At 41.0% G+C, this 24,409-nt stretch overlaps 1 protein-coding gene across 5 annotated transcripts in view; it reads left to right on the forward strand.

Moving 5' to 3' along the window:
• Positions 1-24,409, forward strand: part of MAST2 (microtubule associated serine/threonine kinase 2) — a 198,977-nt gene that overhangs the window by 152,757 nt on the left and 21,811 nt on the right. For 3 of the 5 annotated variants that reach the window (XM_018043679.1, XM_018043687.1, XM_018043690.1), the window contains 4 exons: positions 16,010-16,085; positions 18,489-18,509; positions 20,282-20,360; positions 22,503-22,657. In XM_018043679.1, coding sequence (XP_017899168.1) covers positions 16,010-16,085; positions 18,489-18,509; positions 20,282-20,360; positions 22,503-22,657 — 331 coding nt within the window. Of the gene's footprint in view, positions 1-16,009; positions 16,086-18,488; positions 18,588-20,281; positions 20,361-22,502; positions 22,658-24,409 lie in introns of those variants that run through there. The other 2 variants (XM_018043693.1, XM_018043683.1) reach the window with 2 other exon arrangements.

Genomic DNA, 24,409 nt, shown 5'->3' on the forward strand with positions numbered 1-24,409 from the left:
GTAAGATATAATTAATGAATAAAATGGTAAGATATTTAAAGTACACATATGAAAATTTTATATACATGAATTGTATATTTAAATGTGAAAACCAAAACACTAAACTTTTAGAAGATATACAGTAGAACATATTTATTTTTTAAAAAGGACAGAAAGAGAATTGTTAATGCATACAGCGAGTTTTTTGTAAAGGACATACAAAGATAGTATGACTGGAAAATGGCCAAGGGACTTGAACAGGTAGTTCACAAAAGCAATCTAAATGGCCAATAAATATGTGAAAAGATACTTTAATCTCATTGGTTATTATGGAAATGCAAAATAAAATCACAATTGAAATACCATTCTATTACCATCAAACATGGCTTAAATTAAAATGACAGAACCAGGTGTAGATAAGTATATGAAACAATGGAAGCTCTTAAGCATTACTGGTGGAACCATACATTGGTAATCTATTTTGCAAAAACAGTTTGGCATTTTCTTAGGTGAGTTTAAAAACAAACTAGAGCACGAAAGGTCACATATTGTATGATTCCGTTTCTATGAAATGTCCAGAATGGGTGATTCCATAGAAACAGAAAGTAGATTAGTGATTGCCAGAGTCTTGGGAGTGAGGGGAATGAGGAATGACTGTTCACAGGGGCCGTTTCTTTTTTGAGTGATAAAAATGTTCTGGAAGTAGATAGTGGTGATGCACAACTTTGTGAATGTACTAAAACTGCTACACTGTGCACTTTAAAAGGAATTTTATTACATGTGAATTGTATCTTTATTTTTTTGGCCACACAGGCAACTTGTGGGATCTTAATTCCTTAACCAGGGATTGAACCTGGGCTGGCAGTGAAAGAACAGAGTCCTAATCACTGGACCACCAGGAAATTCCCTATATCTCAACTTTTTTAATTGAGAAAAACTAAACTCAGGTATTAAGGATGCCTGTTTAGTTGGTAAAGCTGTAAAGAAATGATTGCCATAAAAGTCAGGGTGTTTACCTTTAATGGAAAAGGGGAGGGGCTTTGACTGGAAAGGTTTGACTAGAAGAAGGCGTTTTGGAAGATGGCAATGTTAACCTGGATGGTATTTATATAGGTGCTTGCTATATAATTATATTACTTTATTACTAGTTAAACTGTGTAAATGAAGCAACTGGTTCAAGGTCAGCTGATTGCTCTGCCAACTGAAAAAAATACACAACGTGAGAGTTGTGAGTTAAGTTTTATTTGGGGCAAAATGAGGACTAAAATGAGGACTGTAGCCCAGGAAATAGCATCTCAGATAGCTTGGATAAACTGCTCCAAAGAGATGGGGGGGAAAGGTCAGTGTATATGTGATTTCGGTGAAGCAGGGAATAGATGCAATCAAGCACATATTTTTGCAGGAGTTTTCTGCCAGTCTTGTTAAGGTTACTGCTGGTCACGAGGAACAGTCATCACCATGAAGGATTTTAGTGCTTTTCTAGATATGAGGAGATGCATGAACTGGACTCATAAAATTTTCTCTTGAAAATACCTAACTATGTGAAGACCTGTTCTGCCAGATTTTCCCAGAACACAGATTGCCTCATTTCTGATCTCCACCCTGAATTCCTTTCAGGGGAAGTTGATGATCAGCAGTGCAGTGGCTCATACTTTGATCCTTGTAGAGGTAGATGGCAAGTGCCAATTTGTAGGTAACAGCTCCCACTTCTATTTATCTTTTATTATAGCTTGTTTCTCTGGGATGGATGACTGCTTGTCTTTTAACAATTTCTTCCAACTCCTTGGTGAAGTTGAAAAATCCTGCTTCTTGGGGTGCTGGGTTTTCTATCAGATTTTTTGTCCTTGTTGAGCAATTTCTGGCTGTTTTCAAGGATAAGTTACTTTCAATGATGTAATTTTTTCCCCCTAGAGCCAGAATTGTGGATGTAAGTCAATAAGAAGAATCAATTTAATTATTTTCTTCAAAATGTTCACATCTTGATCTTCCCTCAAAAGAAGACCAGTTCAAATTATACTTATTTTATTCTGTCATAGTCTTCATACTAGTGATTTTTGGTCTCTTGATAAAATGAATATTGGAAAGTAGAGAAAAAGGCACAAACATTTTAGACCTTAGCTTCTATATAATAAATAATTTCTATGGTCTTTATCCCAGGTTCCTGGCACAGAGCTTCTAAAAACCTTGGAATTTTCTGAGAAAGTCTATGCCAGTGAAGTAACTCAAGGTGTCCCCCTAGATAGCTCCAGGATGAAGACTTGTCACCAGGAAAACCAACCACATAAATAGAGAGTTGGAACTTTGGTTCAGCCCAACCTCATGAGGAGGGGAAGGAGCTGGAGATTGAGTTCATTGTTTAGCCAGTGATTTAATCAATTGTTCTTACGTAGTGAAACTCCAATGAAAACTGTAGACACCAAATCTCGTAGTAGCACTTCCTGGTTGGTGAACACATTTATTGTGCCAGGAAGCAGGACGCACCCAGATTCCACGAGGAGGGTGCACAGGAGCTCTGTGTTCCTTTCCTGATTTCACCTGTGTGCATCCTCTCTAATAAAATGTAATGATGAATATGAATATGAATTCTGTGAGTTGTTCTAGTGAATTATTGTAGCTGGAAGGAAGGCAGGCATGGAAACCTCCAGATTTATAGTCAGTAGGTCAAAAGTACAGGTACCTCCCTCCTCCCAAGATAAATGGCTGATGTAGAAAGTGAGGCAGTCTTATTAAGGACTTTGCCCTTAACCTGCTGGGTCTGTACTAACTCTTTGAGGTTGGTATCAGAATTGAAGTACACCCAGTTGGTGTCAGAATAGTATCTTTTTTGAAAAATATGTTGGAGCCTGGCCATTTGGGAAGAATACTTGTTATAATCAGTTTATTATTTCATCAGCTTCCAGGTGGTAGGAATCCATTGTTATTTACCCCTGAAACAGGGATGCTTTTTGCCAGAGATTACGGTCTCACACCTAGAGGCCTGATTTTGGATGTGTCCTGGCGACGACTCCCATAACTTGCAAGCCATTTCCATTCTGTGATCTTGGCAATGTTTGGTATATAAGACATTGAATTGTGAACCAACTCTAAAATGTTCTAATGAACAGATGTGTAAACCTTGGTGGTGGTGGTGGTGGTTTAGTTGCCAAGTCGTGTCTGACTCTTGTGACCCCATGGACTATAGCCCACCAGGCTCATCTGTCCATGGGATTTTCCAAGCAAGAGTACTGGAGTGGATTGCCATTTCCTTCTCCAGGGGATTTTCCTGACCCAGGAGTTCAACCTGGGTCTCCTGCATTGCTTCCCTGGTAGCTCAGATGGTAAAGCGTCTGCCTACAATGCGGGAGACCCGGGTTTGATCCCTGGGTCGGGAAGATCCCCTGGAGAAGGAAATGGCAACCCACTCCAGTGCTGTTGCCTGGAAAACCCCATGGACTGAGGAGCCTTGTAGGCTATAGTCCATGGGGTCACAAAGAGTCAGACACGACTGAGCGGCTTCACTTCACTTCTCCTGAATTGCAGGCAGATTCTTTACTGACTGAGCTATGAGAGAATGATAAATTAATAAGTACTTACCTCATTGACACTGAAACAAAGATGTATACCATATGGTGCCCTTAATTCTGGTAAATGCCATCAAGTGTTCAAATATAGGCAAGCAGAGGAGAAAGAGGACATACATAGTTCAGGTTAAATAGGCTTTCTTTGTTTTTAAATTGATTTCTTCAGTTATCTTTGTGATTTTCTTTATTCTGGGTTTCATTTGCTCTTCTTTTTCTAATTTCTTAAGATAAAAACTGAGGTCATTGAACTGAATTTTCTTTTTCTAAAAATATTTATTTACTTGGCTGCGTCCAGTCTTCATTCCATCGTGCAGGATCTTTCCTTGCAGCTAATGGACTCTCTAATTGTGGCATGGGCTCAGTAGTTGTGGCATATAGGCTTGGTTGCTCCATGGCATGTGGGATCTTAGTTCACTGACCAGGGATCGAACCCGCATCCCCTGCATTGCACAGCAGATTCTTAACCTCTGGACCACCAGGGAAGGCCCTCATTCTTTTCTAGTACAGGTATTTATGTAGTGGTATGTTTTTCTTGCTATCAAACTGCTTTAACTGATATATTTTCATTTTTATTTAGTTTAAAATACTTTTCTAGTTTCCCTTTGCATTTCTGCTTCCATCCACAAGTTATTCTGAAGTGTGTTGTTTAGTTTGCAAATATTTGGAGATTCTCCAGAGGTCTTTCTGTTATTGATTTCTAATTAAGTTTCATTATGCTCACAGAACATACTTTGTATGTCTTGAATTCTTTAAAATTTATTGGATCTTCTTGTTTTATGGACCAGAAGATGATCTTAGTAAATGTTCCATGTTTACTTGAAAAGAATGTGTTTGGTAATGTTCTTTAAGTGTCATTTAGGTCAGGTTGGTTGATGAGTGTGCAGGTGCTCAGTTGTACCTGAGTCTTTGCAGCCCCATGGGCTGTAGCCCACCAGGTTTCTCTGGTCATGAAATTTTCCAGGCGAGAATACTGGAGTGGGGTGCCGGGATCTTCCCGACCCAGGGATAAAACCCACATCTCTTGCATCTCCTGCATTGGCAGGCAGATTCTTTACTACTACCCCTTGCTGATCTATAAATTTCCACTCAAATGATGAAAATTTGGCTCCAACCACCCATTATCCATATATATTTAGTTTTTCAATTCCACTGTACACAGTACCAGTGTCAAAATTGTTTTCCCCATAGTCCCACGGGAAGCATCTTTATAGACTGGAGTAGAGTATGTATATCTAGTTCCTTTTGCCTTTAGACTCCATTCATTGTCCATCTTTTTATGACTTGATAACTGATTTCTTTTTAGTGCTGAGTAATTTCATCGTCTACAGGTACCACAGTTATATTCATCTACCTACTAAAGGATACATTGGCTGCTCCAAGTTTTGGCACATATCAATAAAGCTGCTATCAGCTTCTATGTGCAAGTTTTTATGTGGACAGAAAGTTTTCTACTCAACTGAGTAATTACTTAGGAATACAGTTGCTGGATTATACAATAAGACTGTGTTTAGCATTATAAGAAATTGCCAAACTATCTTCTAAGGTGGCTATACCATTTTGCATTCCTACTAACAATGAAAAAGTTCCTGTTATTCTACATCCTTATTAGTATTAGATATTGTCAGTTTTTTAGCCATTCTAATAGATGTGTATGGGCATCCCTTTATGGTTTTAATTTATGATTCCCTATGACAAATGATGTTGAGCAACTTTTCATGTGCTCGTTTGCCATCTGTGTATCTTCGTTGGTAAGATGTCTGTTCAGATCTTTTTCGCCCTATAAAATTGGTTTGTTTCTTATTGTTGAGCTTAAAAGTTCTTTGTTTATTTTGGATACAAGTCTTTTGTATCCAAAATACAACATGTTTTGCAAATATTTTTTCCCATTCTATGGCTTGTCTTTTTTATTCTTTTAACAGTGTGCATTGCAGAGCAGCTTTTTATTTTAATGCAGTCCAACTTATTAATTTTTTTCATTGATCGTGCTTTTGGTTTCATATCTTAAGAATTCATCACCAAAGTTGGGGTCACTTCCTTTTCCCTTATGTATCTTCTAAAAGTTTGATAGCTTTGTGCTTTATATTTAGGCAGATGTTACATTAAGATCATTTATGTGACCCATGTTGAATTAGTTTTTGTGAAAGGTTGTATCTAGATGATTCTTCTGTGGGTTTTTTTTTGCATACAGACATCTGATTGTTCTAGCACCATTCATGGAAAAACTATCTTTTCTCTGTTGAACTGCGTAAGCTCCTTTATCATAGATCAGTTGAATATAGTTGCATTTCTTTATCTCTGGGTGCTCTGTTCTGTTCCATCATCTATGTGTCTGTTCTTTCACCCATACCACACTATCATTTTTTTTTTTTTAAACACAGATTTCTTTTATTGGATTTTTTGGTCTTTTTTATGGAAAAAAGTTCCATTATATATTGCAATTATTTTTTAAGTAGATAAATTAAGACTTTTAGTTGGAGTTTCAATACCAAACTCTCAAAAATTAATGGAATGAATATACAGAGGAGTAGAAGGATAGAGTAGACCTGAAAAGCACAATTAACCAATTCAGCATAATTAAGACTTATTTTCACACAACAGTAGGATACAAATTCTATTCAAGTTCCCCTAGACTGTGAACTAGGAGACGCTGGAGCATATCCAGGGGCATAAAACAAGGTGCAGACATTTCATAGGCTAAAGGTATTGAAATAACAGAATCTGTTCTCTCATCACTATGGGATAATGTTAGAAGTCAATATCAAAAGATATTTGAAAATTACCAACATATTTTCAAGTACAACATGACATTTACCAAGAGAAATCTTTGACTTAGCCATTGAAAGCCTCAATGAAGTTAGAAGACTGAAAAAACACAGAGGGTGATTGCAGAGAAGAAAGCATTTAATGAGAGATTATTATCAAAGTGAGAAATTAATATCAAAGATACTCTAAAAAATCCCATGTATTTGGGATTCCACTTTTAAATAATGAATGTATCTAAGAAGTCATAACAAGGAAAATTAGAAAATATTTATAATAGAATAATAATCAAAAGAGAATTTACTAGAATTTGTTGCATACAGCTGGAACTGCTCAGTGCAATTAAATATAATGTGGGCTCTTAAATAACGTATGAAAACAAATAATGGACACTAGCATAAAGTTTTGTGAAACTTGAACAAAATCTGTACTTCAGTTAATAATACTGTATCACATGCTAATTTCCTGCCTTTTTTTTACATAGTATTTCTTTATATTCTCAGAATTGAATTAGAAATTTCAAGCTTCATTCAGATTTTTTAAATCTCTAAGACCATAAATTTTCCAGATTTTTAACAGTAATACTGGATACCAAAATACGTGGAACTATATCAAAGTTTTGAGTGAATAAAAATTAAAAATTTAGCATTCTATTCATACTAAGTCAAACAAGTGAAATCAAAATGTCATACATTTTTTAGCCATGCAAAAACTCATAAATTTTCTAAAATATATATATTATACATAGTCTATATATTTATGTATATAGGAACTTTACTGCTACATTTGATAAAGGCTTGAGAAACAACAAAAGAGATGGAGAAATTGAAAAACATAAACCAAATGAAATGGGAGTACTGAATATGAAGTAGAAAAAGTGAAACAAACTAGATAAAAGTGAAAGATCATAATGTAATCCAATTGTTTTTAAACATGGCTGCTCATTAGAACACATCTGGAGCTATGGAGAAAAAAAGTAATACCTGGGCATTTGTATTTTTCAAAAAAGTCCAAGATAATTCTGAAATGCATCTGGATTTTATAATTTGATTACAGGTTTTTCTATTAAATGGTAGTTTTAGTAATAAAGAATTCTGTTAGTTTCTGTTGACTAATAATGATACAGTGGTATTAAGCAAATAATAGTTACATAACCACAATAGTAAAAAATGTTTATCAGTTTTCACAATCAATAGCCAGATGAAAAAATAAAAAGATATTTACAATTGCAAGCTATAATGGAAACATGATTAACCTAACAATATAAAATAATTACATACAGTTTGAGGGATTAAGTAGAGTGATGTGGTAAGTGGAAGTGCATACATGCACATGTTTTCATCCACCCCGCAAGTTTTCATCTTTCTTTTGATGCATTTAATCTATTTGCATTTAAGGAATTAGCAATATGTATGATCCTATTACCATTTTCGTAATTGTTTTGAGTTTATTATACGTAGGTCTTGTCCTTCTCTTGTGTTTCCTGCCTGGAGATGTTCTTTAGCATTTGTTGTAAAACTGGTTTGGTGGTGCTGAATCCTCTTAACTTTTTTTTGTCTTGTCTGGAAAGCTTTTGATTTCTCCATCAAATCTGATTGAGAGTCTTGCTAGGTAGAGTATTCTTGGTTGTAGGTTCTTCCCTTTCATCATTTTAAATATATCATGCCGTTCCCTTCTGGCTTGTAGAGTTTCTGTTGAGAAATCAGCTGATAACCTTTTGGGAGTTCCTTTGTATGTTATTTGTTGCCTTTTCCTTGTTCCTTTTAATATTTCCTCTTTGTCTTTGGTTTTCTTCAGTTTGATTACTATATGTCTCAGTATGTTCCTCCTTGAGTTTATCCTGCCTGGAATTCTCTGTGCTTCCCGGACTTGGTTGAGTATTTCCTTTCCCATGTTAGGTACATCTTCAGCTATTATCTCTCCATATATCTCCTCTCTTCTCCTTCAGAGCCCCCTATAATGTGAATGTTCGTGTGTTTAATGTTGTCCCAGAGGTCTCTTAGGCTGTCTTCATTTTTTCTTTTTTTCTTTTTTCTATATTCTGTTCTGAGGTGATGGTTTCCACCATTCCGTCCTCCAGATTACCCATTCATCTGCCTCCATTCTTCTGCTCTTGATTCCTTCTAGCGTATTGTTCATCTCTGTTCTTTAGTTCTTCTAGGACTTTGCTAAGCATTTCTTGCATCTTCTCCATTGTGTTTCTGAGATCCTGGATCATCTTCACTGGGATTTTTCTGAATTCTTTTTCTGGAAAGTTGCCTGTGTCCACTTCATTTAGTTGTTTTTCTGAGGTTTAGCTTATCCCTTCATCTTAGACATCACCCTCTGCTTTTTCGTCCTGATTAGCTTTCTGTAATGTGATTTTCTTTCTAACCACTGCAAGACTGTAATACCACACTGTCTTGATCTCTATAGCTTTATAGTGAATCTTGAAATCAAGTTATATCAGTCCTCTAACTTTATTGTTTATTTATTTATTTTTAGTATTGTGTTGACTTTCTGGTTACTTTGCCTTCCCAGGTAAGCTTTAGAATCCTTTTGTTTATATTTGCAAACTAGTTTGGTGGGATTTTGATTAAAATTGACTCCATAGATCTGGGTGGGAAAAGCTGACTTCTTTTTTTTAAAAATGATTTTATTTATTTACTTATGACTGTGATGGGTCTTCGTTGCTGTGCTGGGCCTACTCTCTAGTTGTGGGTGCAGGCTTCTCATTGCTGTGGCTTCTCTTGTGGTGGAGCACTGGCTCGAGAGCACTCAGGCTTCAGTGGCTCAGCAGTTGTGGCTCCTGGGCTCTAGAGCACAGGCTCAGTAGTTGTGCATGGGCCTAGTGACTCTGTGGTATGTGGGATTCTCCTGAACCAGGGATTGAACCCACGTCTCCTGCATTGGTAGGTGGACTCTTCACCACTGTGCCACTAGGGAAGCGCTGAACTGACAGCTTAACAACATTACATCTTTCAATCCATGAGCAAGCAGTATCACTTCATTTATTTAGATCTTTGACTTCTTTAACCAGTTTTATTTATAGCATATAAATTGTATACATATTTTATTAGATTTATATGTAAGCATTTCATTTTTGTGTTAATTGTATAACTGTGTTTTTAATTTCAGCTACTAATTCTTCATTGCTGGTTATGAAGGAAAGCAATTGACTTGTACTGTATATTAGCCATGTATCTTGTATCCGGTGACTTTGCTATAATTGCTTATTAGTTCCAAGAGTAATTTTTTGGTTCTTACTGATTCTTTAATCTCTGCATAGACAATCATCTCATCTACAGTTTTATATCTTACTTCCCCATCTGTTTACCTTTTATGTCATTTTCTTGTCTTGTTGAACTAGCTAACACTTCTTCTATGATGTTGAATAGGAGTGGTAAGAGGGAGCACCTTTGCCTTGTTCTCAGTCCGAAAAGGAAATCATCCACTTTCTCACAGTGAAGTCTGATTTTAGCAGCATAGCCTCTGTAGATGTTCTTATCTACAGAAGTAGATAAGTTCTTATCTACTTTGGGGAAGTTCCAAATTTGAGGAGGTTCCCCCCTGTTTTTAGTTTGCTAAGAGTTTTTATCAGGAATGGGGGTTAGATTTTGTCAAATGCTTTTTCTGTGTTAGTTGATGCACTTATGTGTTTTTATCTCTTTAGTCTGTTGTAGCTTATATTAATTGACTTTCAAATGTTGGACCAGACTCACATACCTGGAGTAAATTCCAGTTGATCATGATATATAATATTTTATGTGTTGTTGGATTTTATATTTCTAATGTATTGTTGAAGATTTTTACATCTGTGTTTGTAAGAGATACTGGTCTATAGTTTTCCTTTCTTGTAATGTCTTTATCTGGTTTTGGTATTGGGGTAATACTGGTCTCATACAACAAGTTAGGAAATATTCTTTCTGCTTCTGTTGAAAGAGATTGTAGGTAGTTGGTATTACTTTTTCCTTAAATGTTTGGTAGAATTTATCAGTGAAATATCTGAGATCAATCTTTTCTTTTTTGCAATATTATGAATATCAATACTTTCTTTAAGAAGTTCTTTTTTATCCATTCTTACAATCTATTTTTTAATATAAATTTATTTATTTTAATTGGAGGCTAATTAATTTACAATATTGTATTGGTTTTGCCATACATCAACATGAATCTGTCACGGGTATACACGTGTTCCCCATCCTGAACCCCCCTCCCCACCTCCTTCCCTGTGCCATCCCTCTGGGTCATCCCAGTGCACAAGCCCCAAGCATCCTGTATCATGCATCGAACCTGGACTGGCAGTTCGTTTCATATATGATATTATACATGTTTCAATGCCATTCTCCCAAAGCATCCCACCCTCTCCCTCTCCCACAGAGTCCAAAAGACTGTTCTTTACATCTGTGTCTTTCTTGCTGTCTTGCATACTGGGTTATCGTTACCATCTTTCTAAATTCCATATATATATGTTAGTATACTGTATTGGTGTTTTTCTTTCTGGCTTACTTTACTCTGTATAATAGGCTCCAGTTTCATCCACCTCATTAGAACTGATTCAAATGTATTCTTTTTAATGGCTGAGTAATATTCCATTGTGTATATGTACCACAGCTTTCTTATCCATTCATCTGCTGATGGACATCTAGGTTGCTTCCATGTCCTGGCTATTATAAACAGTGCTGCGATGAACATTGGGGTACATGTGTCTCTTTCAATTCTGGTTTCCTCTGTGTGTATGCCCAGTCATGGGACTGCTGGGTCATAAGGCGGTGCTATTTCCAGTTTTTTAAGGAATCTCCACACTGTTCTCCATAGTGGCTGTACTAGTTTGCATTCCCACCAACAGTGTAAGAGGGTTCTCTTTTCTTCACACCCTCTCCAGCATTTATTGCTTGTAATCTCTATCTTTTTTTTTTTTTACTTTATTTTACTTTATAATACTGTATTGGTTTTGTCATACATTGACATGAATCCACCACGGGTGTACATGCATTCCCAAACATGAACCCCCCACCCCATAACATCAATCTCTATCTTTTAATTGGTGCCTTTTAGCTGAGTTGGTAAAGAATCTGCCTGCAATGCAGGAGACCTGGGTTTGATTCCTGGGTCAGGAAGATCCCCTGGAGAAGGAAATGGTAACCCACTCCAGTATTCTTGCCTGGAGAATCCCATGGACAGAGGAGCCTGGTAGGCTACAGTCCGTGGGGTCGCAAGATTTGGACACGACTTAGTGACTAAATCACCACCACCACCATACTGTTTCATTTACTATTGTTGTTGATAATGTTTTGGTTTAAATCTATCATCTTCCTATTTATTTTCTTATTGTACCATCTGTTTTTTTCTTTATTTGCTCTTTCATTTGGGACTGAGTGTTTTTTAATTTTATTTTATATCCTCTATTGGCTTATGAGCTGTAACTCTCTGTTATTTAGTAGTTGGATTAGCATGTATAATATACATTTTTATCACCATATTAAACCACTTCACATGTAGCATAAAAATAATACTATTCCTTTTCTACCCTCCCAGCCTTTATACTGTCTTCAACCTTTTTATTTTCATATATGATATAAACTTCACATTACCTTGTTATTTTTGTTTAAACATTATTTTTTAAAGACATTTAAAGTGTTCTTCATTCTTTTGTGTAGATCCATATTTCCATCTGGTATTATTTTCCTTGTGCCTAAAGGACATTTTGAAACTATTTCTTGTAGTGTGGTCTTCTGTTGAGGATTTTGTTTGGCTTTTTTAAAATCTGAAAATATCTTTATTTCACCTTTTTTTTTTTTAAGAATATTTTCACTGGTGCAGTGACTTTTGACACTAACTGCCCAGAACTGGGCAGAACTTAGGTTATGGCCACAGTCCTCCACAAAACTGTCATTACTTTAGACGTCACTGGCATGATTGGCAGTTCCCAGGCCACTCATACTTCTCACCAACTGGATACAAGTTCGGTGTTCCCACTGCCTCCTCAGATTTAATAATTTGCTAGAATGACTTGCAGAAATCATAAAAGAACTATATTTACAAATACAGTTTTATTATAGCAAAAAGGATATATTAAGAACCAGCCGCTTAATATATCTCTGTAAAAATAGAGACACTTAAGGTAAAGTCTGGGAGGGTCCCGTGTGTGAAGTTTCTGGTGCCTCTCTCCGTGAAGTCTAGATGCTTCACTCCCCTGGCACACTGATGTGTAACAATATGCAGAGTATTATCAACCAGGAACGCTCATCAGAGCTTTGGCGTCCATAGTGCTTTCTGGAGTTTCATTATGTAAGCATGATTGATTCATCGGCTATGTGACTGAACTCAGTCTCTGGCACCCCTGAGGCCAGAGTAATATCAGATGGCTTAAAGCTTCAGCTCTCTGTTCCCTTGGTTCCTCACCTTATTAGCATAAACTGTCTGGCCCCACCATTAATAACGAAGACACTCCTATCACTTGGGAAATTGCAAAGATTTAGAATCCCAGGGCTGGGGGAGCCTGGTGGGCTGCCATCTGTGGGGTCGCACAGAGTTAGCAGCAGCAGCAGAGGCACCTTCCTAGGAACTGGGGACAAACGCCACCAGGTTCTTTATTACACAGTAGCTGTGTATAGAATTCCAGGTTGATAGGATTTGTGTTTTTTCCCATTAATTTAAAGATGTTATTTCATTATCCTTTTGCATTATTTTCAGTGAGAAGTCTACTATAATCCTTATCTTTATTCCTGTCTAAACATGTCTTTCCTACCCTCCTCAATCTGCCTCCCAACTACTTTTAAGATTTTTGTTTTTATCATGAATTTTGAGCAATATGATTCTAATGTGCTTTGGTATATATTTCTTCCTCTTTCTCTTAGAGATTCTTAGATAAAATGGGTTTATAGTTTTTTCCATCAAACTTAGAAAACCATCAGCCATTATTTCTTCAAATATGTTTTCTGCATCCTCCACTCTCTTATCCTTTAAGGATTATTATTCTGCTTGAAGTTGTCACACACCTCAGTGATGTGTTGGTTTTTGTTATTGTTGTTATTTGCAACTTTTTTTCCTCTTAGTGTTAGGCATTTCTGGCATGTGTGTGTTCTGTGAATCCCTAGCTTTGCTGTGAGCTCCTGGAAGATTCTTCATATTCTTTTCAATAACCATCACCACACCTGGTCCTTGGAAGGCTGGTCATTGTTTGTAGGATATTCATATTCAGGGCAGATTGGTGGTTTTGGGAACCAACAAAGGGCATCTAGCTTTACATATCAGGGATCAAACTGAGGGTACTTGTTAATCTCTGAGATGACACTATTTAAAAAGAATTTTACATATATAGTTTTTCAGACCTTGATAATTCTGAGGAGGCCTGATTCTTTTTAAGTCCTACCTGGATGGAGGAGCCTGGTAGGCTGCAGTCCATGAGGTCGCTAAGAGTCGGACACGACTGAGCGACTTCACTTTCACTTTTCACTTTCATGCATTGGAGAAGGAAATGGCAGTCCACTCCAGTGTTCTTGCCTGGAGAATCCCGGGACGGGGCAGCCTGGTGGGCTGCCATCTATGGGGTCGCACAGAGTCGGACACGACTGAAGCGACTTAGCAGCAGCAGCAAGGAAACAGCTATTCTAAATCACTTTTCTCACACCCTGGTGACATATGCTAGCCAGGAGGTAGGATAAACCATAAGCGGTAGCCCTCAACCCACAGGAAACCCAGAGCTGGTACTGAGTTGAGAGCAGATCTACTGCATAAGGTTGTGCACCTCACTGGGGCTCCCTGGCAAGGGGATGAGTAGAAGCTGAAAATGCCTCTTCTTCATTAGTTCTCCTAAAGAGAGTGCCTTTGTATAACTGATACAGAGGTACTGCACGGGGTAGGGAGCCGTTGTTTGAGAGACTGATTTTTCTAAGATCAGTACTGTGCTTAGTCGTTCAGTTGTGTCCAACTCTTTGTGACTCCATGAACTGTAGCCTGCCAAGCTCCTCTGTCCTTGGGGATTCTCCAGGCAAGAATACTGGAATGGGTTGCCATGCCCTCCTCCAGGGGATCTTCGCAATATTGCAGGTCTTCCACATTGCAGGTGGATTCTTTACTGTCTGAGCCACCCGGAAGATCACTATAGAAAGACATTGAGTGCCATCCACGCCTGTTGAATGGAGATAATGAGAAACTCATGGGCAGCTTCGTGGCACTTTGGAACATCATACCCTATACAAAAAAAAAATTGTCCAAGAGGAAACCAGGGCCTGCTGAACTATCAGGTCCCTGGGTAGCTGCTGTTTCTCATAGCTAGTGTGGGTTCATAGAGGTGAGCACAGAAGTGGGGTGGTGGGTGGGGACTGGCTGAGTGATCAGCACATCATGGAGTGTGGTGCTTACTTCAACATGGTTTTTTGGGTAGAGACATGTTGACAGCTTCTCCTAAATACCAGCCCCCAGCTGGCAATTGGACCACAGAAGTATGGCAGGCTTAGGTTTGGCAATTGTGGTCCTTAGCACTAAGGTAAGCATACAGTTTTTTTTTTTCCAATTTATTTTAATTGGAGGCTAATTACTTTACAATATTGTGGTGGTTTTTGCCATACATTGACATGAATCAGCCATGGGTGTACATATGTTCCTCATCCTGACCCTCCTTCCCACCTCCCTCCCCATCCCATCCCTCTGGGTTATCCCAGTGCAGCAGCCCTGAGCACCCTGTCTCATGCATCAGACCTGGACTGGCGATCTGTTTCACATATGGTAATATACATGTTTCAATGCTATTCTCTCCAATCATCCCCCCCTCGCCTTCTCCCACAGAGTCCAAAAGTCTGTTCTTTACATCTGTGTCTCTTTTGCTGCCTCGCATATAGGATCATCGTTACCATCTTTCTAAATTCCATATATATGCCTTAATATACTATATTGGTGTTTTTTCTTTTGACTTACTTCGCTCTGTATAATAGGCTCCAGTTTCATCCACCTCATTAGAACTGATTCAAAGGCATCCTTTTTAATAGCTGAGTAATATTCCATTGTGTATATGTTCCACAGCTTTCTTATCCATTCGTCTGTCGATGGACATCTAGGTTGCTTCCATGTCCTGGCTATTGTAAACAGAAGCACACAGTTTTGTTCAAAGCTTCTGAGCAATAAGTTTACAAGTTGTAGGGGACATGTGAAAACTAACAAAGAGATGGGGATAATTCCTACCCTGTGAAAGGGTTGGGCATTCTTTGCAGACTTGGGGACCACCACTCTCCTAAGTCCCCACCTGAGAACTTCATTTTCCCCTAGACACACATATTTCTGGGTTAGCCCCTTGGATGCAGTGTGCGGAATATATGTGCAAGAGCCTTTCAGACCAGCAGTCCCATTGCCCTTTGAGAAGTGTTGAGTGTTTGGCTGTGTGCTCTGCCCTGAATGAGTTCAGGACTTTGCAAAGTTGGGTTACCTTGACTAGGCAGATTGGAACCTGAGGTGTTCCAAGGAGGATGGGAAATTGTCAAGTTGCTGCTAGATCTAGAACAGATGTCTGAGAAGCACAGATGGGTTATAGGCAACTTGGGAACAAGGGAAAACCCTCTGGGCTGCCAAACTTTTGCAAAGAGAGAATTATTAAACTAATGGTGGGCTTGGAAAAATAATCATATGTGCTCATTGCCAATGCTAGGGGATGGTTTCTTTTCTAAAGGTTATCATCTCAGTCTTCCCCAGAAGCAAACCTCACAGAGGATTTCTTTTACTTTCCCTGTCTACAGGTAACAGTCCTTTGGATAGTCCCCGGAATTTCTCTCCAAATGCACCTGCTCACTTTTCCTTTGTTCCTGCCCGTAGGTAAGTTGATAGACTCTTCTGTGACTAACATGTGTGGTATTTGCATGAATGTCAGTTAAATGTCAGCTTCCTCCTTTGAGGCATTGCCCTTCTAAGTGTATTACCTTCGATCTGCCAGCCATCAGAATTCTTTTCCTGCTTTCCTCGCCCAGGTCATAATTATCTTGTTCAACCTTTGTTTTCCAAACGCCATAGGTGTTTGCATTTGAGTGTTCAAACGGGCAAGCAGATATTAGAAGTGGATTTATTTTACAATCTTAAACAGAAACCCCTGGTTTCCTGAGGGTATGTTCTGAAACATTATACTCTCGATTGAGAGCTGTGCTAATGAGAAGATGGACTCTCCTCCCAGGAGGACCCAAAGTTACACTTTTCCTCCTCTAATTCAGCTAGTTCCAGGGAGCTGGAAGGAGCCATTTATGCCTCTCTCCTTGAGGATAAAGAGACTACCAGGTCTTTGCTTATACTCCCATGAATTTAGAAAGATTTGGTGTGATGAAAAGCCATGATTGTATTCCTCATATTTCACTCATTTCCGGAAGTGATATGAACTTGTCTCCAGCACATGGGAACAGTGTTGACAGTTCAGCCCACTGCCTGGCCTCTGGAGAAGTACTGAGCTGACTGACATGAGTCCATCCAATCCATGTGTCAAGTCTTCTTATACAAATTATTTACTTTTCAGAACATCTCTACAATTCTTGCTTGGCAGAGTTCGTGCTCTTTGATTTCATTTTTAAAGCTATTCTTGATTAGAGCCAGTCTTTGTCATTAAGACCTCCAGAAAAGGAATGCTTTCAGTATAGGAATATGCTGGATGGATGCATCTGCTTTTCCAGCCCAGCTGAAAGTCTCATTTGTCCCAGACTTGCTGCCTCAATTGTGTGTGAACTCTGCCTCAGAGCTGGGACAGCAGGACCTAGGACTGTCCTCTATACTGAGTCATTTCCCGTTCATTCAGCAAATATTTACTGAGCACCCAGTAAGCCCAGGCACAGACTGGGTACTTAGTGGGAACCGGACAGACAGAGCCCTCGTTTTCTAGAAACTTAGTGGAGTTAGTAGAGTCTGTGCACTTGTTGTTCCCTTTGAAGGAATGTTGTTCCCTCAGGCCTTCCCTCACCATGTAGTATAAAGAAGTCCCTCATCATTCTCCAGCAGAGCATCCAGTTTGATGTTCAAACTAGTACTTTTTGGTGCCTGATACAGTCACCCCTGGGTATCCAGAGGGAACTGGTTCCAGGACCCCAGTGGATACCAAAATCCACAGATGTTTAAGTCTCATGGTATTTGCATATAACCTGTGTACATCCTCTTCTGTACTTTAAGTCATCTCTGGATTACTTATAATACCCAATACAATGTAAATGCTCTGTAAATAGTTTTAAATACAGTGTGAATAGTTGCTGGCACCCAGAAAATTCAGGTTTGGCTCTGTGGAACTTTCTGGATTATTTTTTCCCTGAATATTTTTGATTCACTCTTGGTTGAATCTGCAGATGCAGAACTATGGATAAGGGGGGCTGACTGTATTTTCTTATTTGCTTTGCATTTCCTCGTAACCAGAATCAAAGCACCTTTAATAGAGATGCCTTAATATGTTGCAAATATGTCTGCTGGTATATAATAAGCACTCAGTCGGTGCTTACTGATTGAATGAGTGGTGGGGAAGAATAATGAACAAGCAAACGAGCAAGTATATAGTTATAACCTATGATAAACACCATAAAGGGAAAGAATATGATGCTGCCTAAAAGAGTAGGAGGGGAATGAGGCTGGAGAGTCTATACTGGGTGGTCATGTAAGGCCTCTAAGAAGAACTGACCTTTAAGCCAGCCTGAAGGATAAGAAGGAGGCTGCCATGTTGAAAGTGAGAACACAGGTGTGTAGACCAATCCAGGGAGCGGGAATAGCTTGTTCTGTTGGTGCCCTGTGCCTGCGTCATTGTGTGGGCTTTAGGAATAGATCAGCTGGAAACTCTGAGGCTTGATATTACCACTGAGAGCCACACAGGTCTGTGCTAGGTGGCCTAAAGTTTGAGTTGAAGACAGAAAGCTAGGCTGTCCCCTTACCAGACAGAGTCGGGAAAGCAGTTAGGTATTGATAGGGGAGGGGAAGAAGACGTCAATCCGGCCAAACAGAGTCCTCAGGAATTGTGTTTCCGGTCACTGAAGTCCAGCACGGGCTTTATAGCATTGCATTAGTTTGGAATCTCACACAAAAGACAGATGTAATGAAACTCTAGGGGTATACCTGTTAGTCATACAATTCCACTTCTAACTTTTGCACATTCCTAAACAAAAGGTTTGCCTCTGCCAAGCTAGACCAAACGCCAGGGGTCAGACAGATCAGTCTCTCTGGTTCCCTTTGGTTCTCACTTTACTGTGTGTCTTTCCACCACAGCCATGGCCACAGAGCAGACAGGTAATAGTGGACTTGGCGGGGAGGGGCTGGGAAACCGCTGTGCATGGCCAGGCAGTGTGGCGTGTGGTCTTGTGCTTGGTGAGAACTGGGTGGGATGCGTCTTCTCTGACTGTGGGTTTGGACATTTGGCCTTTCATTTCTAGTAAAGAGGCCCTAAGGGAGCGCCCTCTGCCTGCTGGAACCAAGGCTCCATGCTCATACGCTTAGAGGCAGGATTTGATTAATAGTTCCAAGCTTCTGAGTGAAGAGACAAGTCAGCCTCATTCCCACAGCTTTGCTTGGTCACCCAGTGGATGACCCAGCAGAGGACACAGAGGCCTCCTCATAGTAGCATTTCTGACTCTGGTGGTCCCTGCTCAGTTTCTAGGAAAATGGCTGCCATGCAATTGGTTTCCATTTCCGTGTGAAGGAGGACAAGTCACCTGTGGAGAAGTGTATCTGACAAGGGTTTGGGAAATGCCTCCCTGAGCTAGACTAGTTCCATTTTCACTGAGCTCTGTTTTCCAGGAATTGACTTGCTTTCTTGTGTAGAGCTCTCAGGGCCAAGCAGAGAGGTCAGAGAGAACATCATGTTTGAGCAGGCTCATCTCAGAGACTAGGTTCCAGCAGGACTGGCTGCCTGGGTGGAATGAATTTTGAGTTGTGTGCATGTGGCATGGAACCCCCGGCTGTCCCCTAACAGAACCTAGTAGGAAAAGCTGCTCAGTGTTGCTGGGGGTGGAGGGGAGTGCTTCCAGAAGAAAAGCCCTGGCAAGATTGATTCCTTTTTTGCTTCTTCCTCTCATGCCTCACCCCACCCACTGTTAACTGTGAAGCCTGGAACAAAACAATCCACCCTGATCTCTGGGTCTTAATGTTTTCTCTGAAGATTGAGAGTATTGAACGTAACTTCTAAAGGTCCTCCATTGCTAATGTTCAAAGAAGTTTTCCTCTAACTTCAACCAGAGCAGGTTACACCCCCAAACCCCACAAGAAAGAACATTTGTTACAGTACATTTTGTAATCCAGGAAAGAATCACTTGTCCATGTTATAAAAGTGTCAAGCCAAATATTTGCTTGATCTTTCTTCTCTACAGCAAAGCAGGTAACTGTGGTTCTCTGTAATGAGAGCTTCAGGCATATCCTCTAAAGAGCATCTGGAAGCCTGCCCCAGAGTCTCATATACAGCCAAGGCTATACCACCTCACTCCTCATTCATCAGGTTGCTGTCACTCTTTGGCAAACATTCTCAAAGATTGGATTTATCAATCCTGATGGGTCCTGGGTAGCCTTTGACTATTTGCTATCTGTTGATTCATACTCAGACCCAAGTGGTAGTTTCATTTCTTCCTGGTTATCAACCCAGTGGCCTGGGGCACCCCAAAGGGCCCTATATGTAGAGCCTTTAGGAAGGGAACTAGCATTTCAGTGGCAGTTCTCTCCTTGTGATGTAGCCTTTAGTTGGGATCCTCTGTCATTGCTAGAAGTGAATAAGCTGAGAGTGTAAAGATGTTTATTCCAAAACCATAGTATTGTATAACAGATGTTCTTATTTAAAGTTATGGACTCCTTCATAGTCAGAGATGTCTGTCTTTCAGTGGAAAATATGGAACAGTAGGCCCCATGAAGGAGAGAGATATGAACGCATGTACTGGACCAAGCAGTACAGTCTTGAGACAAGAAAGAGTCCACCAGTGAATTAGTTGTCCCCAAAAAACTGATCAAAAGACAGGCAGGTCCTGGGCTCAGGGTGGGGCCTGGTAGAAACTGCCTAACATTCATTTCTTACATAGGACTGATGGACGGCGCTGGTCTTTGGCCTCATTGCCTTCTTCAGGCTATGGAACCAACACCCCTAGCTCTACTGTCTCAGTAAGTAGCCAAGTCTGTGGCTGTACTTCCTTCACCCTACAGTGTTGTGAAATGGTTCTCAACTTTTTCTCCAAAGCCCAGCTCAGAGAGGTTGTTTGGGATGAGGCTGAGAGGGGGAGAAGTCTAGTGGCCCTTAACAGCCATAGTTAGATCCATTACATGCCTTTGGAAAGAATTAACCAGCTTGTTTCGGAGCATCAGTTATTCCTAGTGGATTCCGAGGGGAACTTGAGGATGGACTTTTTCTTTGCCCATGAGGCTGGGCACAGGGACTCCTAAGCACAGTTCCCTTGCTCCCCTATTTTATTTCCAGAACTGCAGTCAAGAGCGGATAACCCCTCCCATGTCCCAAAGGACATGTATCCTCTAACTTTTTCACTTTTCCTTTCAAAAACTTCTAAAAGTTCTTAGAGAAGATTTTAGCCTAAAACACAACAGATGTCCTATTGCTGCTGTGCACAACTGATGCTAAAATGAGACTTCTCACTGAGCAACTTTTAATTGAAGGCAGGATGACACATTGGCAAACACTTGCTGCAAAGGGCTGTATTTCAGGCTTTGCAAGCCACAGACTGGATGACCCATTTCCCTTGTATTCCACCATTCTTTAGGTCTTCTCAGCTCAATTTGTCTATATTCATAAATCCAAAGCAGGTAAAAGGAGTTACTCTTTTTTTTTTTTTTTTGCTGCACCTCACAGCCTGTGGGATCTTAGTTCCCTGACCAGGGATCCAACCCATGCCTTCTGCAGTGGGGGTGCAGAGTCTTAACCACTGGACCACAGGAGAGTCCTAAATATTACTCTTAAATTAATCCAAAGATCTCACTGGTCTTTCGGCAGCTGTTAGTTACAGATCTTTCCCTAGTAAATATCCCTTCCCATAATCCTTTACTCCACCATGATATTTTTAGACCCAAGGTACGTGTCATGTATTTATTATGTATATATATTCCTGTTCAAAAAATTTTAATTGACCCAACCCATTGCTTCAGCTTATTTTATTGAAATACCTTAAAATACCAACTTTGCTTCACGTTAGTTGCAGTTGAGTGAGGATACTTTTTTACAGTTTCTGTCCAAACCATTTATTTAAAAAAGTGACCAAAACAGAGCCCTGTGAAAACCTCCCACCAGCTGTTTACGACTATATTTATTATAGCATTCCATGAGAGAAGTGTGCACTGTTAGTCAAAAAAATTCTGGTTTCTCACTTGGTATTAAGGCTTACGTGTGGCCTCAGAGTTCTCTCAGTGTGGTGCTGCAGCTTTGAGTATAAATGGATTTAGACATTTAACTCCAGATCCTTCATCAGTTGGTGAGCAGAACTGAGCCAGGAGCGTTAGACTGGCTGCTGTTGTAGCCGGTCTGGTCGGGTAAGGGGGTGCTCACTGACCAGGACTGCCACAGCAGTGGCTGCATTGTGGGCTGCCTCTCATAGCTCAGCTCTCTCCTTCTTGTCTCCTGTGACTCCAGTGGGCTTAGCTTCAATCTCAGTCACAGGCCACGTTTAGAACTCTTACCTATTTTCAGGTCAAGTCTAGTCTTTGGGTTGCAGATCTGAAAATAATTTTGTTCCTGCTGAATTTTCCTGCCTATTGGTATCCCTAGAGCCTGGGTGAAGTGGTCACAGCCTCAGCAAAGCCAGTTGCCCTCTGGTTAACAGCCTGAAGGAAGCATTGCTGAGCTCCCCCGGGGCTCTCCAAGGTGTTGTAGGAAGGAGAACTTAACAGGATGCCGTTTGTAGGCCGAGCATCCCTAGGACATTGCCAAAGAAGCCAGGAAGCATGACTTATTAATTACTTGCCATTCCAACTAGCCAAAAGCTTCACGACAGTAAGGGGTCCTTGCAGAAGAATCTGCTTTTTGCCACCTAAAGAGGACCCCTAGGGAGTCGAGGAGCTCTCACACCTCACGAATGTCTGGGTCTGACCCCCTGCAAAACTCAGGAAGGAGGAGAGTATCTCAGCTCCATCAGGACTGAGAGCCTTGAGGAGTAGAGATGGACAGGATCGTGCCCTGTGGAGGGGAAGCCTGCCGCTGTGGGCTGACTTCAGGTTTACATTCTCACCATTCTCAGCCCACCTCCGCTCCTGGCCTGCCTCAAACTTGTCTCTAATGCTTTTTTTTAATGTCCCCTCTAGTCATCGTGCTCCTCTCAGGAGAAGCTGCACCAGTTGCCTTTCCAGCCCACGGCCGATGAGCTGCACTTCTTGACGAAGCATTTCAGCACAGAGAGTGTGCCTGATGAGGAGGGGCGGCAGTCCCCCGCCCTGCGGCCCCGCTCCCGCAGCCTCAGGTGAGGGGCCCTCCACCTGGTGCCCTGGAGCTCAGCTTGTCCTCAGAGCCTAGGAGTTGGCGCACTTGCTCCATAAAGGGCAAGACAGTAAATATTTCACACTTTGTAGGCCATACCACCTCCAGCAGCTACTTACTCTGCTGTTGTGTGGACTCATCCACAGACATTATGTGAACTTTGTTTATAAAAGCAGGCAGCTGGCCAGATTTGGTCTGCGGACCATAATTTGCCAGCCTCTGGCCTAGCACATGGGCACAGCTCGAATGAGTCAAGCCCAGGGAGGCCCAAGCCCTTTGGCTTTGGGTACAGTTCAGCTCCCCCCACCACTCCCTGCCACCGAGAGGTACCTAACGATGCTCTTAGGCAAGAAGAGGGGTTGGCAGTAGAAAATGTACTGTGGACTCTTCAGTTACGGGAGAGTAATGGTATCATCCCTTCTGATGGTTACCTGGCTATGAACCCAGAGGCCCAGAATATATAACTCGGCCAACTGAAAACATTGCTTCTGAGGACACTTGTGGCTGACTCGGGGAGAAGCCCATCGCAAAAGAAGAACTAAATGGCCATCTCAATCAGTCTCGTCTCCCTGAATCACTAGGGCTCATCAAACCAATCAGTCCTTAACCCCTGATTTCTCTGTGTATTCTATGGATTAAGTCAGCTCTTCTCTTTGGCATTAGATGGTAAATCTGTGCCAGAATTCCAGGTTCAAGAAGAAGGTGGAAACTGCAATGAGCAGGGCTTTCAGAGATGGAGCTCAGCTTTCCAGGGCCCCTGAGAAATACTAAATTGGCCGACATGTTGAAGGTGGGGGCCAAGGAGTAATGCCTCCCAGGAAGAGTCCCCTCGGGTAATGTTGGCACTGCAAATGTCAGGGAGTGAGCTGAGCCAGACCACAAAGGCTGGTTCAAGTTTAGGTTGAGGACAGTAATGACTGGGACTGCAGCACACAGGGTCAGACGTTCAGACAAGGGAGCATGGAGCCCAGTGCCACAGAGGAATGCCCGGATGTTGGTGCTCCTCACAGTCCACACAGAAACAGGGGCACCTGTTAGACCATCTAAGATTGAGAGGACGGCAGTACCTCTGGGAATCCCTGAGGATTACTCTTAAAATGCTTGGTAATGTACATTAATGCAGCAGATGGACCAGGGCCACTGCAGGGAGGAAAGGCAGAGAAGAGCAGCTCTGGACTCAACTGGGATCACAGGTCGGGGGCATCAAACTGGGCAGGACCCAAGTAGCCACTCAATTGTGTGGCTTAGACTTTGAAATCCTTTACGAGGATATAATCACACGTGGGCCAAAGTGGAAGATTCAGATGGCCCAGGTGTACAGTCCTCAACAGGCTGGCGGGACCAGCCTCATTCATCCCCCAGGTAGAGCTAGGTCAGCCCCACTGGCTGCAGCTTGTTTGGGAAAGATACAGGCATACACTGTCTTCTTCTAGTTGTTTTGATGATTGGTAGTTTGATTTGATCTGATTCCTGGAACATGCTAGAGGTGTGCCCAACCCCACTGGCCAAAGCAAGGAGGACCCAGAGAGTCTTGTTATGGGGGTGGGGATCCTAGAAGAACCACCTGTGACTTCAAGAGTGGTCTCCTCCTGTCTAGGCCTTTTCAGGCCCTGGCAGAGGTCTTTGTGAAGGCCAGGCCTCTTACAGGAAGGTAGTCTAGCTCCAAGTAACACCATTTTGAGCTGAAGAAAGTATACTGACAGCTCCAGGAAAAAGGAGGCTCTGGAACTCAGCA

Source organism: Capra hircus, chromosome 3 (assembly GCF_001704415.2).
Source record: "Capra hircus breed San Clemente chromosome 3, ASM170441v1, whole genome shotgun sequence".
NCBI classification, from domain to species: Eukaryota; Metazoa; Chordata; class Mammalia; order Artiodactyla; family Bovidae; genus Capra; species Capra hircus.